Genomic DNA, 20,219 nt, shown 5'->3' with positions numbered 1-20,219 from the left:
TCCTTGTGTAGTTTCAGTTGTATATGTCATTGTTTTAATCAGTTTTAAACTACGTTCCTTGTGTAGTTTCAGTTGTATATGTCATTGTTGTTTTTTCCCATTGCCTTTTCTAATATTCTGGGTATGATGGTATTAAGCAAATGCTAAATCCTATCCCAGAGGTGAGTGTGTTTTGAGGGAGAGTAGAAAAATTTGTATAGCATTAAGTTAAAATGTAAAATAAATTAATATTATAAGATGTTTTCTATTTTTAGAATAGGATTTTCTGGGATTTAAACTATATGTCTAGCCTCATTTGTAACAATAACTTTTGGTGGAAAATGTACAAATAATAATTTTGTAAAAATTATTGTGTAGTGTGTTTGTAAAAAAATCCCACTTTCTGATTTTACATATGAATAATTGAGAGTAAACAAAATAAGTCATGGTTGAAAAGGTTGCCCCTGAGCATAAACAGTAGAAAATGACTCTTCTTTGTAGTATAATCCTAATTGTATAACTTTATGCTAGAATAACTATACCTCCTTACTAGATAAACACTACCAGTCACCTTGCATGGAAAGAGATATAATATTAGAGGCCAAATGGCCCAAGCTTTTTGGCTAAGGAATTAAGGTGGCTCCTTACTATCTCCTGCCATGTATCTTTACACCTGCCTCCTTACTTTCTCCATACAGCCCTAGTAGAAGTTGGGTGAAGCTGGTATCAGCCAGTGACAAGGTCTTGAGTCTCATTGTTTTAGAAATATCCTACAAAATTTTCCATGAGATTGTAGGTAACCTTAGTCCCAGCTGATAACAGAATCAAATCACCAGGTTTTTTTGTTGTTTTGTTTTATTTTTGGCTTTTAAAATATAAATGTATACACAAGTTCCTCATAAGTTTATCTCTTTTTTGTATTTTCTTTACTGAAGATCAAATTGGGAAGTCCTGAGTCTAAAAATGTATGCATGAATTATTTTTGGATATAATCAGTAACCTAATAACGATGTAAATATATAGTTCCTTTTTCATTTTAACACTTTTGGATGGAAAAATATAGATAAATAAAATCTGTACAGTAGGGACAAATGAATAGATGGGGTATGATGACTAGTTGGCAGAATCAGCAGAATTTTAATTTGCAGATTTTCTTCTGTAGGTTTGAAATTGTTTTAGAAGTGATATAGCAGCATTTAAGTTGTCTTTGGGGCTGGCTTTTATAGCTCTTGTGACTGTAGTTCTCCTAAGTTATTAGGATCGGTGTGTTTTGACCTGAAACGGTCAACTTTTCCTTTCAGTTCTTTGGGGTACAAGGGCTTTATCTGGATGGACCTTTCGGAGATACGCTTCGGTGTTACAAGAAGGGCTAAACAGAGCTAAGTAAGGTGAAGGGATAGGATTTCTAAAATAGATAGTATTGTAATTTCCATTTTATAGAGGAGAAAATGAGACTCAGAGAGGGTGATTTGTCCAATGTCGCACATCTAGTTAGTACTAGAATCAGATGTTGAAATCAGTTTCTGAAAATATGTCTTCCTTTTTCATTGAATTGTGCTGCTACCCATGTAGAATTGGAAAATAATTCGGGTACATTCTGGTTTTCTCTGATTTTCCCTTGTTGGATTGCATTTGAAATGGGAGCAGAGCAGATGGAAAAACAACTTTTTTTTTTTTTTTTTTTTTTTTTTTGAGACGGAGTCTCACTCTGTCGCCCAGGCTGGAGTGCAGTAGTGCAATCTCGGCTCACTCGAACCTCTGCCTCCCGGGTTCAACTGGTTCTCCTGCCTCACCCTCCTAAGCAGCTGGGATTACAGGCACCCTCCATCATGCCTGGCTAATTTTTGTATTTTTAGTAGAGATGGAGGTTTCACCATGTTGGCCAGGCTGGTCTTGAACTCCTGACCTTGTGATCCATTCACTTCAGCCTCCCAAAGTGCTGAGATTAAAGGCATGAGCCACCGCGCCTGGCCAAAACCAACTATTTTGATCACTTTACAGTAATTATATTTTTCCTCTTAAAAGTGAGCATGAGTACTCTGAATGACAGAAAGCTTAACAGTAAATAGGAAGAACATATATGTTAAGGCAAAGGCTTCAACAGAAAATTGTGTTGAGTCTTTTAGAAATAAACTACATTGGAATCTTAAGAGTTATTCACTCTACTGTGTTTCACAATGAAGCTGTAATGAAAATGTATCTGAAGCCTGTTTAGATTTAGATTGCAATAAAATTAACAAACACCACCACTGCAGTAAATTAAAGTACCTTATAAGCACAGCCACATTTACAAAGCTAAGCAGACAGACTAGAGCTACAGTTTGAGCAAAATTAAATCCAAGCTGCAAGGCTCAGTTTTATGTATATGTTTTAGAAATGGTATTGTCCTTAAAATCCTGTTTTTCCCTCCAGAAAATTGTTCTTTTATCATGTGTCTCTATTACATAGGCTCAGATTTAATAATTCTTGTTGATAACCATCTAAAAATTCACTTATAAATACTTTTGAAATACTAGGCATGGGATATATGTTAGGGTAAGGTTCTTGAATATTACTGCCACCCGAAAGGAAACAAAACTATTTTATTTTCTTCTTGTTGATTCTGACATGCAGCAGGAATATGATAATTTTCCAAAGCTTACGGCAAACTGTCTTACAATACTTCATCTTGGGTACATGGCTTTCCTTTTTAGCTAAGAGACAAACCTATTTGCTTCTCTGTCTTGTTGTTGATTAGCTACAAACTTTTGAAAAATGCTTTAACTGTACATTGCAAATACGTTCTTATGGTTAAAGGCCCAACTGTTAGAATAGGTCAATTCCTACAACTTAAGCCAAGGGTCCTAGGAAGCCTTGTTTTTAAGAATTAAAAGTCTTTCTTGGTTCTTGTGCCACTCTACCAAAAGGAAATTGACACATTGGTTTTTGCAAATGAAATTTGACTTCAACATTTGTTCTCAGTTAAAAAGGACCAGATACACCATGCTGTATGCAGCTCTCCCACTTTGCTTGTACCAAAAGAAATGCTCGAACACAGGCAATTCACTCATAATTTACAGCTGCTGTAATAGAGATGACATATTGAAAGCTATCTACTATAATTATATTGAAATACATTTTTTGCTGAAGGCAAAAGTGTTGTAAGGGTCCCAACCCTCCCCAAGCATCTGAGAACCTGCTTTCTGAGTTCACAGATGTCATTTGAACTCACCCCAAATTAGGCAAAGCACTGGAACCAAGGAATACACTGAACGTGCCCAGGACCAGTCAGGTATCATTTGGCTACCAGAGGACTTACAGGTTGCAGAGGGAATGGAGACTGGATGCAAAATTTAAACCACTGTAAAGGCATATCCTTGTGCTTTTTGAGGTCTTTACATTATGTGCTTACATTTGCTGGCAAAATAGCTTTTGCTTGTAAAGGATTTTATTTTTATCAGATGAAAAAAAAGGCTGACGTTTTCACATTAGAGATTGTGCAGCCGGTAAACTCCTAGTTCCATTTTGCTATTTCTTCTTAATAGTTTTAAGCAGGGTAGACAAAAGGATACTACCTGATTTCATGTTCCAAAGCAAGGATTTGTCATTCATTGTTCTAAGGGAAGATTTTTACTTCTTGTTGGCTTTCATGCCTGGCCTTTTCCTTGCCTGGAAGGAGTGTTTGGTTTGTTCCTTTTTTTCCTTTGAGTTACCAGTTTATTGGCTCTGTGTACCAACTGTATCTATGACCACAGGCTTGATTAATAAAATCAATGGTTTGACTTGGTAAATTTGAATACCCTTTTTTTTTTTTTTCCAACTTCTTTAGAAGCAGTTTTTGTACTTATTCAGGCAATGAGAAGGCAGAACTATATTAGATGAAGTGTGGACTTGCTTGCAGAATAATGACATAAAAATAGTATGAATTTCATAAAATTACAATTTTCATTGTCATCAATAATAACTGCCACTTATTGAGTATTAATTATGCTCCGGACTCTGTACAAAGAATTTAACATATGTTATATAATATCCTTATAAAACTCTCATGAGCTAGGTCCCTGAACCATGTAATTAGGTAAGAAGTGCTGAGGTACAACAGCTATTTCATCTTTGTGGCTGTTCCTCAGGCATATTGGTCTCATTCTAGTTGGCTTAGAATCTTTAAATGCAGACTTTTAACTTTTATCCAAAAACAAGAAATATTTGTTGATTTAATAAGCAATAAATACAAAATCTACTGTATTAGACTAGAGTTACTTGTGAGGCTGGCAAGACATTTGGAAAATAGTTTCAGCGTAGATTTGAGGGGCATCTACTTTTTAAAATAGATTTATTTTTTTCTTGTCAAAAGTGGATTTTAGAATATAGGATATTATGATCTGCTTGCAGTTAGCTTCTCTCGAGGGTTACAAAAGACCAATTCAGTTTTTAGATCTGATCACTGATCATTATAAAATTTCCCCAAAATTAGTGCTTACCCACTGTCTGTTTTACAGTTTTATTCCACAATATAAACTTAAAGGCAAGAAAGAGGTTGAATCTGAATCCACAATGAAAAAAGCCCCACCACAAAATAAACACTGAAAACTTTAATTTTGTATGTAAACCAAATATGTACCGACATTGAGAAGACAGTTTTGCCAGCCAAAAATATAATTAAAACATTATTGAGAATACAAATATTTCAAATCCTCAATTGTTACTTGGTTTGGGTTTTTATGGAAAAAGGAGCAAATGGGAAAGACAAAGGCTCATAATAAAAATTGATTGAAAATGCTTTTAACAGATGAAATCTTCCATGCCTTATATGTTAACTGTTATTGCAGTGTATGTTTTAAACACAGAAACAAAAATGTATTCTAGGTAGTTTTCAATAGCTGGATTAAAAGAAAAAGGCTTCTGCTAGCACTTCTAATCAGAAAATTCATACTTTTATTTCCCAAATATTCCAATTAAACATGGTATATTTATATGTATATTAAAGACATTAACCAGAAAGCTTGTAACTGACAGTTTCACTTGGAAAACATAAGACAAGGAAAAATTTCTGCAAATGTCTATTTTAATATATCTTACAGGCATGATGTAAGATATGATAAATGTTTGAAGTGAGCATTCTATATTATAAATACCATCAATGTTAGTATGTGGTTGGGTGGCCCTTCCAAACAACTGCAATCATTTGATCATTCTTACTGTGTTTATAGTTTTAAAAAACTGTATACCTTTTAAGGAGTTAGGTGATGAGGCAGTACTGTGCTCTGCACTGAACCTGGTAAGATGATGCTGAAATGAGGCTGTAATTTACTTTCAGTGGTATAAAGGAAAAAAATCACTTTCCCTAAAGTGTATGCATCTTTCTTAAGGGTGTACCCAGATTTTAATTATCTAAATGTAAATACTTAACAAATTTTACTTAGAGTAATGAGCTAAAGTGCACACTACATAAATGAGATGTTCTAATTAATCATGTATGAACTACTGGTTTAAAGAAAAGCTATGTGAATTCTGTGAATGTTGGTCTATTGCCAAATTGCTCATCAGCATTTGCATTCATAGATGGCCTCACTTAATAAGTTGTGAGACATTCAGCAAATGTTTTAGCAAATTATGAGTTTCTAGATGCAGAAACTTTTTTGCTTTTAACTCTTTTTTCTCATATAAATCTTTGGCTACTCTTTAGAAACCATAGACAAACACCATTCTGGAGAGATTAAAACCCAGCCAAAAACTAAGAAAGCTAATATCTCAGGTATCATTCACATAGGAGTCTTGAATTATTTATTAGATATATGCCCTGTCATAGATGTATGTTACCATAATGAGTGAGCTAGGTTTGTCGGAATTAGCAATGTTATATGTGCACATTAGAAATGCTTCCATACTCTGGCACAGCAGTTCTTAAACTTTTCAGTCTTAGGACTTAGACTCTTAAAATTTATTGGAGACCTCTGTAAAAGCTTTCGGGTTGGGGCTTATATCTATCAATATTTATTATAATGCATATTAAAACTAGAAAAATTCAAAGTATTTACTAATTATTTTATTTTATTTTTTGAGACAGGATCTTGCTGTGTCGCCCAGGCTGGAGTACAGTGGCGTGAACATGGCTCACTGCAGCCTTGACCTCCTGGGCTCAAGTAATTCTCCTACTTTAGCCTCCTTAGTAGCTGGGACCACAGGTGTATATCACTGTGCCCAGCTAATTTTTTAAAATTTCCTGTAGAGATGGGGTGTGAGTGTTGCCCAGGCTGGTCTTGTACTCCTGGGCTCAAACAATTGTCCTTCCTCAGTCTCCTGAAGGGCTCGAATTACAGGCATGAACCACCAGCCTATTTTATTTTAGAGACAGATTCTGACTGTGTTGCCCAGGCTAGAGTACAGTGGTATGGTCATAGCTAACTTCTGCCTTGATCTTCTGGGCTCAAGCATTCCTCCTGCCCTAGCCTCCCTAGTAGCTGGGACCACCATGCCCAGCTAATTTTTAAATTTGTTTTATAGAGATGGGATCTTGCTGTGTTGCCCAGGCTGGTCTTGAACTCCTGGGCTCCAGCAGTACTCCTGCTTTGCCCCTACAAAGGGCTAGAATTATAGGCATGAGCTACCATGGCCAGCCCTAATTAATTCAAAAATTACCACAAGCCATTACATGTTATCCTGAGTAACTTTTTTAAAAAACAAAACTTAAAATTTAGTGAGAAGAATGACCTTACTTGTTCATTTTTGCAAAACTCACTTTGGGCTTGATAGAAATCAGCTTGAGTCTCATATCTGCTTCAACAGTCAAGGGTTGTCATATGACTGAAATATATGAAGAACATTTGGCCTCACACAGTTATGTCATTGCAAAAGAGAAGACATTGATAACCTTTTCAGATAATTGTGAATACTCTTTTTTTGATATTACACCAGAACTTTACAAGTTATAGTTTTGTAAAGGTATGCTACAATGAGAAACCTGAAACTGTGTCACTTAAGTTTTTGTACTCTGTTTCCTTAAGATTCACTGGTCTGGTTTTCACTTTGAATGGCTCTTTTACCTATACATGCTTTTGTAACATCATGCATTGATCATTTGGAAAGTGCAGGTTTACTGGATTATGCGTATCATCCAAATTTTGACACATTATATAATATCAAAATATCATATTTATGAATATCAACTCTGAACTCATCAGAAAGTCTATGGTAAACTGTTAAACTTACAATGGTGGATGCAAGTTTTCCAAAATTTTAATTTTCACTTGAAAACTCAAATTTCATAATTGGTATAATTCTGTCAGCTGTTTTCCTTTACATGAAAGGCTAACTTGTTTCATTTTTGAGAGAACTCCAAATAATCATAATTTATCAAATTTGTTTTCAAGTAAAAATGGTGTTCAATGAAAAAAGTGACTTCCACTCATGACTTAAACAGCTATAAAAGTGCTTTTTCTCGGGGAAGTCATCCTTCAATGTGCAATACAAGTACTTTTCTGTGTGCTTCTCATTTTGACACACAGAATATTAAAGACATACTCAAAGGTTGATATGTAATAAGGTGAATAATTTATATTGCTTCGTCAAGGACATTCCTAAGGCAAATGGGCTTTTATTGTGTTTGTGTGAATGTATGGTGCTGAAAAATTTAAAAATGCATCAAAGATTACCTTGCATAATATTTCCCAAAGAGTTTTTCCTAGCACATTGGTGCACAAGATGCCATAGAGCTGTGCTGTCGAATATGGCAGCCAGTAGCCACATGCAGCTAATGAGCACTTGAAGTCTGACTAGTCTGAATTGAGATGTACTGTCATTGTAAAATACACACTAGATTTCCAAGAGTACAAAAAAAGAATGAAATACCTCATTAACAGTTTAAAAAAAATTGATTATGTGTTGAAATGTTCTTTCTTTCTTTTTTTGAGACAGGATCTCACTCTGTCACCCAGGCTGAATGCAGTGGCACAATCTCAGCTCACTGCAGCCCCTGCCTCCCCTGCCTCCTGGGCTCAAGCGATCCTCCCATCTCAGCCTCCCAAGTAGCTGAGACCACAGGCGTATCACCATGTCCAGCTAATTTTTATATTTCTGGTAGAGATGGGGTTTTGCCATGTTGCCCAGGCCAAGATGTTTTTTATATATTAGGTTAAGTGAAATAACATTATTGACTAATTTCCCCTAATTCTTTTTTTAAGATGGTTGCTGAGATTTTTTAAATTTAATATGTGGCTCACAATATATTTCTGTTGGACAGTATAACTCTAGAGAGAAGTTTAGTGGCCAGATTTATTTGGGAAAAAATTGGATATGTATTTCTCCTTGAAGATTTATTACATATATTGGGATAGAAATATTGAGGAGTCTTACCCACAAAAATCTTTTAAGATTTTGGTTAACCCAGCAATTCCCAAACATGTTATAATTTGAGGCCATTAGTTAACATTCTATGGTACTAGCTATAGAACTATAGAATTATTCATCCAAGTTTGGGAACAGTTTTAGTTCAGTTATCTTTGTTTTGCTGATGAGAAAATGGAAGGGTAGAGTTGGTCACATTATATAACTTGGAAATTATATAAACATTTCCTTAGGGCAAGTTCAAGAAAAAGATATATACATATATTTATTGGTAGGATGACCACTTGTTTTCAACTTCGCATAAGATAGTTTAAATTGATAGTATAAGCCAGGCATGGTGGCTCATGCCTCTAATCCCAGCACTTTGAGAGGCTGAAGAGGGCGAATCACTTGAGGTCAGGAGTTCGAGACCAGCCTGGTCAACATGGTAAAACCTTGTCTCTACAAAAAATACAAAAATTAGCCAGGCGCAGTGGCATATGCCTGCAGTCCCAGCCACTTGGAAGGCTGAGGCACGAGAATCACTTGAACTCAGAATGTGCAGGTTGCAGCCAACCAAGATCATACCACTGCACTCCAGCCTGAGCAGCAGAATGAAACTGTCTCAAAATAAATAAATAGGGTAGGCTCAGTGGCTCACTCCTGTAATCCCAGCACTTTGGGAGTCTGAGGCAGGTAGATTACTTGAGGTCAGGAGTTTGAGACCAGCCTGACCAACATGGTGAAACCCCATTTCTACTAAAAATACAAAAAAAAAAAAAAAATTAGCCAGGCATGGTGGCGCATGCCTGTAATCCCAGCTACTTGGGAGGCTGAGGCAGGAGAATCATTTGAACTTGGGAGGCTGAGGTTGCAGTAAGCCAAGATTGTGCCATTGCACTCCAGCTTGGGTAACAAGAGCTAAACTCTTGTCTCAAAAAAATAAAATAAAATAAAATAAAATAAATTGATAATATAGTGGGGAAGGTCTCGAATTTATTTTTTAAGTCTTGGTTTCTGCCTTCAGCTTCTGGTTTTAGTCTACAACATTGCTTAGTGTTTTACTATGTCATACCCTAGGACAGTGATTATTCACCTTTTAAAATTATAGATTGAGACTCTGAAAAGAAAACAAAAACTTCGCAGATTCTCCCATCAGAATTAATAATATGCACACAACTTTATAGGATTTCAGGAGGTTATAGACCTTCTAAACCTATCCATTGACTGCAGATTAAGAATTCTTCTCTTATGGTTCAGGGATAATGAAATTACGGCTATTAAACAACATAACTCTCACTCTTGAATTATAGTATTAAAAAGCCCACCAATCCCTAGATGTTTATTAGATATGTATGTTGCAAAATTTTACACTCTGAAGAATCCCATAAGTATAATATAGTGTCACCACTCACAAGGAATTTAATATTTCCTATGGCTTAAAACATATTTTTTGAAAAACCTTGAAATGTAAGCAAGACTCATTTTACCTAACCTTAGAAATATTTATGGAAAGCTCTGTAAAAGCTTAGAGTAAGTGAAATACTCAGTGTACAGGAAAGGTTAGTCCTCTAATGAGCAGTTAGAAAAACCATCATGTGCTATAATGTGAGCAATGTTCAGGATATCTATAGGGAAGTGGACATTATTATAACTTCAAAACATGTCTCGCATTGATAAATGAATTGTTCTGTCTGCTCGCTCTTCAAGGGGCACCCGTGCAGTAAGATGCAGAATTTCCTATCCTGCATTTTTAAGGAAAAATGTCAGAAGAGATTATTTTTCTTCAAGAGTGTAAACTGATACTTTATTTACCAGGGCAGTACTGGATTTCAGTGTACATCCAGTTATACAGATTTATAAATCAAAGAGAATATAGATGAAGTTGGATGCAATGGCACACACTTGTAATCCTAGCAGCTCAGGAGGCTGAGGTGGGAGGATCTCTTTAGGCCAAGAGTTTGAGACTAGTCTGAGGAACATAGCAAGACCTTGACTCTAAAAAAGATTTAAAAATTAGCTGGGTATGGAGGCACATGCCTGTGGTTGCTGCTACTTGGAAGGCTGAGATGGGAGGATTGCTTGAGCCCAGGAGCTTGAGCCTGCAATGAACTATCAGCACACCACTGCGCTATAGTCTGGGTGACAGAGTGAGACCCTGAATTTTAGGAGAAACAGATTATGTATGTGTATGTGTATTAAAAGAGACAATGTCTGAGGATTGTTAACTGAAAAGTTTGAGACCCAAATCTAATCCTTATTTCTGTTGGACGTCCCTTGAAGAGTTGAGCTGCTTTACAGAGATGGCTTATATCCACTAAGGGCCTACACTACAGCTAAATTATAATAGGTCATTGTAATGCTTAACATGCAAGGCTCTTTATGTGCTAATTCAAACCTGGATCCCTTTTGCTTCTTTACATATTCTCTGTATTCCTACTTGCCGGTCTCTGAACTTGCAACATACTGTTATTTCTAGTGCCTGGGATTCCTCCTGACTTCCATCTTTATCCATCTTTCAAAGATGCTACCTGTTCTTTAAAGCTCAATCCATGAAGCCTGCAGATGAGAATATTCCTTCCTTAGGACCTATTAATATCTCCCTGTTAGTCTTTGCACTGAATTAGTTTTTCATGTATTTTTCTCACCAAAGGCCAGGCCTGCATCTTACTCATTTCTGTGTTCCTAACAGCACTAGCAAGAGTTTGAACTTTGTAGTTGTTCAGTAAGCATCTGTTGAATAAATAAATGTAAAGCCTCAGAGAAAATAGGTGGTACTTAGTATTAACAATTAACATATATTTTTACTTAAATATGAGAATTTGAGCATCCTCGAATGGGAAAATCTCATTTTGGAACTGGACAGGGGTGAGTGGGAAGAGTGGTTGAATGCTGTGTCTCCCTTGCACTTCTGACTATGCGTGGCTTCAGAATTCTTGTTGCTTTAACTACTACTACCATTTTACAAGTATCTTAGTTTTCATTTTACCTTACACACTGTATAATACTATTGGTGATTGCAAATGAGGTGTAAATTCAGATGAGTTAATGTCTTGGTGTGATAATATAAAATACCCATTTCCAAAGGAGTGATTTTTTTCCCCCATTACAGGCATGTAATGAATTCACTACACATGTGATGAACCTTCTCCGAGAACAGAGTAGAACACGTCCCATTTCCCCCAAAGAGATTGAAAGAATGGTGGGCATCATCCATCGAAAATTTAGTTCCATTCAGATGCAGCTCAAACAAAGCACTTGTGAAGCAGTTATGATTTTAAGATCAAGGTTCCTTGATGCCAGGTATGTGAAGTCACAAATCTATTGCATGGCTTTCCCGCGTCTTTCACTCCTTGTATATTATTTTCTGTAAAACTGGCCAGATCTTAGATTCTTCTTTAATTTGGCCAGATGAGCTCTTTTGTACAATGGACAGGTAATTCAACTCATGGTGCCTGTGCTATCAAGCTTTTTCCTGTCTGGGAATGGTAGTGTGGGTTAGCTGCCAATTTAGTGTCTCAGGAAATAAATAGGATTAGCATCCCTGCTAATGACTTTAGGAATATATAGCCTTTCTATTCTGATGCTAAAAGGTATTTTTTAAGGATAATTTTCTGCATATAACTATTTTAACAAAGGGTATTTTTTTTCCCTTGAGGCATAGTCTCACTGTGTAATCCAGGGTGGAGTGCGGTGGCGCAATCTCTGCTCACTGCAACCTCCTCCTCCCAGGTTCAGGCAATTCTCCTGCCTCAGACTTTCAAGGAGCTGGGACTACAGGCGCCCACCACCACAGCCAGCTAATTATTTTTGTATTTTTAGTAGAGATGGGGTTTCCCTATGTTGGCCAGACTGGTCTTGAACTCTTGACCTTGATCTGTCTGCCTCGGCCTCCCAAAGTGCTGGGATTACAGGCGTGAGCCACCGTGCCCAGCACAAAGGGTATTTTCTAAGAATTTCTTAATGTTACACTGATTGTGCATGTTATGGGAAAATACTTGGAGATACTGATACTTCTAAGAAGGAAGTGGCGTTTCAGTTAATAGCAGTTACCACAAAACTCAAGTCTGTATTTTTAAATCAAGAAAGAAAGCCTATCATTTTTCCTGTAAGGATGAAATATTTCCTTTATCTGAAGCTTTTCCCAAGTTTCACAGGTCTTAGATAATGCATTATATATGGTAATAAATTGTATGTAGTGACCTATTGAGTAACAGAACAGAAGAATTGTCAATGTCCTAGTATATGCTGCCTCTGTAGGGATGCCTCTCAGGCATTGCTTAAGCTTATGATCAATCTGCAGCTTTGGAAAGGAGTTTCTATTTTATTTTCCCATGGAATCTGACAGAGGTGATAATTATCATCCAAATCTCACAATATTAAAGGAAATAACTAAGATAGCTTCTCGACTGGAAAACAAAGTGTGTGGAGCAGTCTTCATGCCAGAGCTCTTCCTTAGAGCCAAATAAGAAAACATTATGTCACCATTTTCCTACTTAACCAAAACTTGATATCATCTTTGGTTTTCTCTTCTTGCATATGGAATTAGTGACTAGAACTCACTGTTGCTTCCTTTTCAGTGTTTTTCATGTTAGCTCTCTTTCCATCACAGTTCCTGTCCATCCTTTTGTGCAAGGACTAACACAGTACCTACTAGTCTTCCTGACTCCAGTCCTACTGCTCTCCAGCCCATCCTCCATATCTCTTGTCTGTTTCTGTAACATTACTGTGCTAGCCTGATTGCTTTGCTTAAAAACCACAGTAGCTTTCCAATGCTTTTACATGCATACTCACATATACACTCCTCAACCTGACATTTAGGGCCTGTCCCTGTCTGCATTACTTCTTTGTTGTTGTGAGGATTTTATTAATCTTTTTTCTATTTGAAAAATACCAAGCTCACTATGGAAAATTTCAAAAATATATGGAAAAAAGGATGAGGAATAAAAGGTAACCTCATTTTTATTACCTAAAGAAAAAATCACTATAAATGTTTTAGAATATTTTCTTCTCTTTTTGTTTGTTTGGGGCCTTTTAAAAAGAAATGTTTCTGTAATGGGTCAATATACATAGTTTGGTCTGCTTTTTTAAAAATTTACAATGAATACATAAACATTTTCATGTAATTATAACCTCTAATTATAAATAGTATTTTAACAATTGAAGTTACCAAATGGATATAAAATAAATAATGTACTTAGCATTCCCTTATTTTTGAGCACTTGTCTCCATTAATTTTTCTTTTCTTTTTTTTTTTTTTTTTTTGAGACAAGGTCTTACTCTGTCACCCAGGCTGAAGTGTAGTAAGTGATGCTATCATGTCTTACTGCAGCCTTGACTTCCCAGGCTCAAGTGATCTTCCTGCCTCTGCCCCCCGAGTAGCTGGGAGGCGTGTGCTACCATGCTTGGATAATTTTTGTATTTTCTGTAGAGATGGGGTTTCACCACGTTACCCAGGGTGGTCTCAAACTCCTGAGCTCAAGCTACCCTGCCTCCTAAAGTGCTGGGATGAGTCACCATGCCCAGCCAACTATTAATGTTCATATAATCTCTTCCTTTTTTCCACAAATATTTATTGGTACTTCGGATATAGTGGTAAACAAGGTAGGTTAATGTAATTGCCCCAATTGAGTTTATATTCTCCTTGAGGAAACAGATAGTAAACAAGTGAATGAATATACTGTAACACTCTATTCAATAATGTAATGAAATGTAATAGGGTGATAAATGCTATGCAGAAAAATAAAGCAAGTCAAGAGGAGAGAAAATGAAGAGGGTACTATTTTAGATAGATTTTTATTGAAACTAGCATTTAATGAAAATCTTCATGCATTGAACCTTTTTGGCCTTCAGGATTATTTCCTAAGGATCAATTCTTAGAAATGGAATTATTAGATCAGAGTTTGAACATTTTCAGTGTTCTTATTTACATATCACTAAATTGTTCTTTCCTGTGTTTCTTCCAAAAATGAAATGCCTCATGGACTTATCTGTTTCCACTGCTTAGAATTCCTTCTTTTCCTGAGTCTAACCACTTACTTCCCTGCCTCCCACAACAAACCAACTGTCTAAGTTAGTTACTGGTAACGAGTCATCATCTGTGAAGGTATATGGAACAGAGCCCAGAATGGAACCAGTGCTCGTACTTGTCGGGCCTAGTGAGATCTTGCTCATCATTCCAGGTCTGGTCTAAATGCTCCCGTTTCAGAAAATCCACTTTAATCACCCCACTGGACTAGCCCTTCCTTCCCTTGAACACTTATACTATGTTTATTCAACTATTTAGACGAAACTTCATGTAGACTCCCTTTTCTTGTAGTTTTTCACAAACATTTCTTCTCTCCCTTAGTAAGCCATGATGTCATTGAAAGCAACAGCCAAGACTTACACATTTGCATTCCCCACAATTCTAGCCAATGACTGACACATTAGAGGCCACCAAAAGGAATTTATTGACTGGCCAGATAAATGAATAATTCCAGTTAATACTTTGTAACAGCTCAAATCAGAGTTAGAGAGGTAACATCAGAAGGCAAAAAACATGTTTAAATTATTTGTCCAAATTTGAGCATTTTAATAAAAAGCATTATGTAACAAAGATAGTAAAATATATGTCTGATAGAATGTTTTCTAACATAATTGCTATCCTTATTTCTGCTGATACATTCCCATTCTTGTCAACATGTATGTTTATTTTTTCCATAACTGCTTTCATAATGTATACACCTAAATGATTTATTTTTCTTCCACGAAGAGAAAGTATATTAACAGCCTAGAGAAAGCAGAGCCAGAATGAGAGAATGGCAGAGCTTGGAGCAGAGTCCCTTCTCTCACAGAGATTGCTGGTAGTAATATTGTGATGCTGATGGGACACAGCCCTGGACTGATGTGCCACTGCACATTGGCCTCAGGCATAGCCATTTAGAGTGTGGTGAACCCTAAGGGAGTGAAACTGAGGGGAAATGCTGAATGGGCGTTTTCTACAGGATGTTTTCTAAAAAATAAATAACGTATAAGACCAAGTTCTCTCATGTGCCTTCAAGTGATTGCAAATACTGAGCTTTGGTTCTATCTATTCTTGTAGTGCCTCCCAGCAAGCCCTCTGCACTGAGAAGGCAAGGGGCTCTGCTCTAGGCAAACATGCTCAGTCAGATGTATCATTTCCTTGCTTACTCTGGCTTTCCATGCTTATGTTTTCTTCATAATTGGACAAGATGAAGCATGCAGTGCAAAACATTTAAGAACAAATTTGTGTAGGTCCCTGTTCTCTTCCAGTAGAAGTGCTGGAGTTTGGACACAGACAGAATATCTGGTGAGCTATTCTGTTTGTTCTCTGAGGTGTTTGATGGTTGCTGAAAACTACCCCTGGGCAAAATTGATGTGAGCCAAACTTCTCTTTGCTTTCCTAGATATATTTCTTTTTGATCCTCCTTTCACACATCCCTATTTCCCAAAGAAACGTGCTTGTGTCATCTCTTTCCCATCTACTCTGGGCCTTGCTCCTGGGCTCCATGTTTTATACTAGGAGTCACAAACTGATATGCTTACATATAGTGTAATTGAGTGGAGTGGCTTGATCAGGGATATAGGAGGGACAGTGAAGGTTAGAACAGGCAGGTGCATGTCTAAGGGGACAGCTATCACCCAGCTTTAGCTTAGAGCTGCCTTCTGAGAACGTGGGCTCAGTATGGCTGACATCCCAATTTTTCATAAGAAGTCAGAAACTTAGATTCTTATGAGCAGGTAATTACTATGTGGTCTCAACAAATAATGTCTGTGGGTCAGATAATGCCTGTGAATTTGACATTTTCGTATCTGTAGACCTTACCCATGTACCTACTCATCAAAGTATGCCTCCTCAGCGTGCTCTCACCTCGGGACCTTGTCTTGCTTTTCAAGCAACACGTGACTCCTGCAAAAATGCTAACTGTTCTTCTTGGTGTATTTGTCTTCCTTCCCCTCCTTCCCTGTCTTCCCCTACCCCATTCAGTTCATCATCAAATCCTGTTGATTGTAATCCCCAAATAGATTTTGAATCTCATCTTCATCCCCCAGAAAACAATAGTTTAACCCTCCTAAAAATTATTGAAATTAAGAAATTTCAGGACTAAAACCTGAGTTATTTTGATCAGACCTAGATTTTATGCTCCCTTGACTCTCCCTTAATGTTGAAATATAGATCATATACTTAACCTGCCATGTGAGTGACATCATTTTGACTAGAAAAATCTCATAGAGTGCATACCTTTACAACAGTCTACTGACTCTGTCTTTTCTGACTGTGGGATATCACAATTGAGAAGAATTAAGATTATTTGGAAGAAAGTATTAAGAAAATTATCTGGGAAAGGCATTTTTTAGTTACTGGAGTACTTAATTGAAAGTGAATTCTGACAAATGATAATTTTCAGGCTGGAATTCTTTAAAATCTTAATAATAAAACCCAAATATAAATGACATTTTTGCTACTTGAAATATGTTGTTAATAAATACTTGATCTTTTGAAAGTCTGTCACCCACTTCTTTGCCCCCCTCCCCCAAAAAATATTTTGTTCTCTCCTCTACCTGTGAAGAAAATCATCCTCAGTCTAGGCAGTTGCTTAAGCAGAAAAACTTAGAAATCCTTCCCGATGTATTTTTTTCCCCTAACTTTCCTTCTCTATCTCCCTCCCTCACTCCTCCCATTCAATACATCATCAGGTCCTATTGCTTTTACCTTTCAAGTAAATCTTGAATCTTATTTTTATCACTCTCACCCTGTGCCAGGTTACTATCATCTTCAGTTTGACCAGTGGAATCATCTCCTGAAATGGGCTTTACAGTTCCTTTCATGCCCTCCTTCAACTATTCTCAGCAGTCAGAAGGATCTTTTAAAAACTTGAAACTTAAAGCCTTTAATAGTTTCCTATTGCACTCAGCATAAAATCCAAAAATTCTTATAGAGTCCACTGAACTTCTATAATCTGCCCCCTACCCATCCTTCCAGACTCATCTCACATTCCCTGTCTTTGACTGTGCTCCAAGCTGCTCCAACCTTTAGACAAGAAATATCTGTTTCAGAACTCTTCCTTTGCCCAGCCCTCTTCCCTGTAACCTCCCTGATAGACCTTGTTTGTTCTCACTGGATCTTCATTGAATACCTAAAGTATTAGGTCCTCAAAGAATTGTGCTTTATAGTCTGGTATTTTTCTTAGTGATCCTACATGTAAAAATGAGTTGGATAATGGCTTGGAGGATGTCTAGAATATACCTTTAAAATATCACAGAAATAAAATTAGACCTTAAGGATGTTTAAAAGAGAAATCTACTTTTTTGGTATGATCCTAATTAATCTGTCCCTCTTAGGTTAATGCTGATTGTAACGGAAATTCTTTTTTTTTTTTTTTTTTTTAACTCTTGTCATAGACGGAAAAGGCGTAACTTCAGTAAACAGGCCACAGAAATCTTGAATGAATATTTTTACTCACACCTCAGCAACCCCTACCCCAGTGAAGAAGCCAAAGAGGAGCTGGCCAAGAAATGCAGCATCACAGTGTCACAGGTGAGAAAGGACCATGGGTCTGTCTTGTTCCCGGTGGATACAGGAACCCCATTTCTTCCTCAGGGCATTATGATCAAATTTCATATCCAAATGTTCTATCATCAAAGAAGATGTGAAGAAAATCTAGATATTTCCACAGTTTTAGGTGAGATTTTAAACCTTAGATAATTTTTTAAAACCCTAAGTGGCATGGAGTCAAGATCACCACCACCCACATTCCCAGTGTAAATCTTCTATAGAGAGGGCATAAACATGCCAAGGGGAGAGATGTAGTTTACACTTAAGTGACTCTCAGTAAATGGCACGTATTCCTGGTTTCCCTCATTTAGATGACTGACCTAAGCGTCTACCAGCAAGAAACCAATTTATTTGTTGCCGAAAGGAAATTTAATATAACTCTTTGGTGAAAGCTTTGAGGAATTCACCAAGCTCTTTCTTGGTAACCATGCTATAATGCTTGAGTCCCAAGGATTTCTTTGCTTCCTTTTGTCCATTAAACCTAAGAATTAAATTCATGCTTTCAGAGTTTTTGGCTTTGGGGTTTAAAAAAAAATGCTCATTTGTAATAATTTCTGGCCCTGAAGTTAGTTGTCATTGTCTGACAAAAATACATTTAGCTTTAGTCAAATAGACTGGTATTTGGATTGAGGATTGGAAACAAATTAACAAGCAACTGTATCTCTTGAGAACATAAATATATCCTATTTAGCATTACCTTTAAAATACAATTTTATTTAAATTGTTCATATTTTTGTTAATAGATTGACATTTGAAGAGCATTTCTTCATAGCATGCAAAAGTGAGAGTTTACCAACCAGATTTTATAGTGAAACTTAAGGAAAAGCTGACCATTGTCAAAAATTTCACAGTTCTCTAGGGGTCACATGAAACCATTTTTAAAAGTAGTTTCTAAATAAATACTCCTGCTGTAGATGAAGTTCAAGATACTAAAGATCCCCTTCAAGTTCCAATGAGGACCTCATATCAGTGTCTGAAGTCATTGTTGTTTAAGGGAATAGGGCCTGGCTGTAAGATGATTTCCAGCTTCTCTTTTGGCATTATTTTCTGTAGAAACTCGAGCAAATTTTGATTCATAATTAAGGTTTCATTCAAGGTTTATTGTTATTTCTCTTATGAAATGGTATATCTTGATTTCTTTTTGCTTGGTTAGAAATGGAATATAATTGACCAGGCACTGTAGCTCACGGCTGTAATCCCAGCACTTTGAGAGGCTGAGGCAGGTGGATCATGAAGTCAGAAGTTTGAGACTGGCCTGACCAACATGGTGAAACCATGTCTGTACTAAAAATACAAAAAGTAGCTGGGTGTGGTGGCACATAACTGTAATCCCAGCTACTTGGGAGGGTGAGGCCGGAAAATCACTTGAACCTGGGAGGCAGAGGTTGCAGTGACCCACTGCACTCCAGCCTGGGCCACAGAGCGAGCGTCTGTCAAGTAAGCGAGAGAGAGAGAGAGAGAGAGAGAGAGAGAGAGAGAGAGAGAGGAGAGAGAGAGAGAGAGAGAATATAATTAAAGAAAGAAAGAGAGAGAGAGAGAAAGAAAGAAAGAATAAAATTGATTTGGATTACCAGCCTATATACATAGATATGTATATTATATAAAAGATTACTAACTGGGTTACTCGCTTCCATATGAAATACAGAGGAATAGCATGATATGCCGGGTTAGCCAGAGAAGACAAAATTAATTAAGAATCATTTCAAGTAGGATTTTATAGTGAGTGCCTTTTCCCTGAACATTAGTGAAAGGATTAGTTTCATGTCAAACACCAGGTTGATGATGCCAAGTCTGGTTTTCCTGCTCACAGCCACTCTGACTTAGAATTTGAATGTTTGTGGATGAATTTAAGATATTTTCCTGCTTCCACTCTTTTTTTTTTAAAAAAAAAAAAAAAAACAAAAAACACCTCTATAACATATACACCAATAATACAGATTAATATTCTCTATTTCAAAAACAATGAGATCTGGAGTTTTCATTAGCTGTAGTATCTCACACTTTGTGTGTAGTGTAGAGTGTGCTCAGTATACACGTGTGGAATAAATGATAAAAAGATTTCCTTCCGGCTGTTCTGAACTAGGGAGTTTTCACTTCTAAAATAGGCTAGGAACCCACTTACTAGTGTATTTTTTTAAAAAAATAGTTAATTTCTATATTCATTTCACTTGTTTTCTATGGAAAAATAGCTTTATTAGTTTCTAAAAAAAATTTTTAGCAATTGCTGAGAAAAAGTACGGAGGTAGAAATAATATAGATAGAGCTTTATTACTTTGTCTAAAAAGCAAACTTTCTGACTTTGTTTCTTCCAGGTCAGCCTTTCAAACACAGAATTTCAGCAATCAGTTTAAGTGTCAATTTAAATTGTGGCAGTTTCTTT

General features: G+C 36.6%; 1 protein-coding gene across 3 annotated transcripts in view; it reads left to right on the top strand.

Moving 5' to 3' along the window:
* Positions 1–20,219, top strand: part of PBX3 (PBX homeobox 3) — a 238,040-nt gene that overhangs the window by 184,626 nt on the left and 33,195 nt on the right. For all 3 annotated transcript variants that reach the window (XM_017549137.2, XM_037745933.1, XM_017549138.2), the window contains 2 exons: positions 11,393–11,583; positions 17,686–17,821. In XM_017549137.2, the coding sequence (XP_017404626.1) occupies positions 11,393–11,583; positions 17,686–17,821 (327 nt within the window). The remainder of the gene's footprint in view (positions 1–11,392; positions 11,584–17,685; positions 17,822–20,219) is intronic.

This window comes from Cebus imitator, unplaced genomic scaffold (genome assembly GCF_001604975.1).
Source record: "Cebus imitator isolate Cc_AM_T3 unplaced genomic scaffold, Cebus_imitator-1.0 Scaffold216, whole genome shotgun sequence".
In the NCBI taxonomy this organism is placed as follows: domain Eukaryota; kingdom Metazoa; phylum Chordata; class Mammalia; order Primates; family Cebidae; genus Cebus; species Cebus imitator.
Note: the sequence above shows the minus strand (reverse complement) of the source record. Positions and strands in the feature narration are given on the sequence as shown.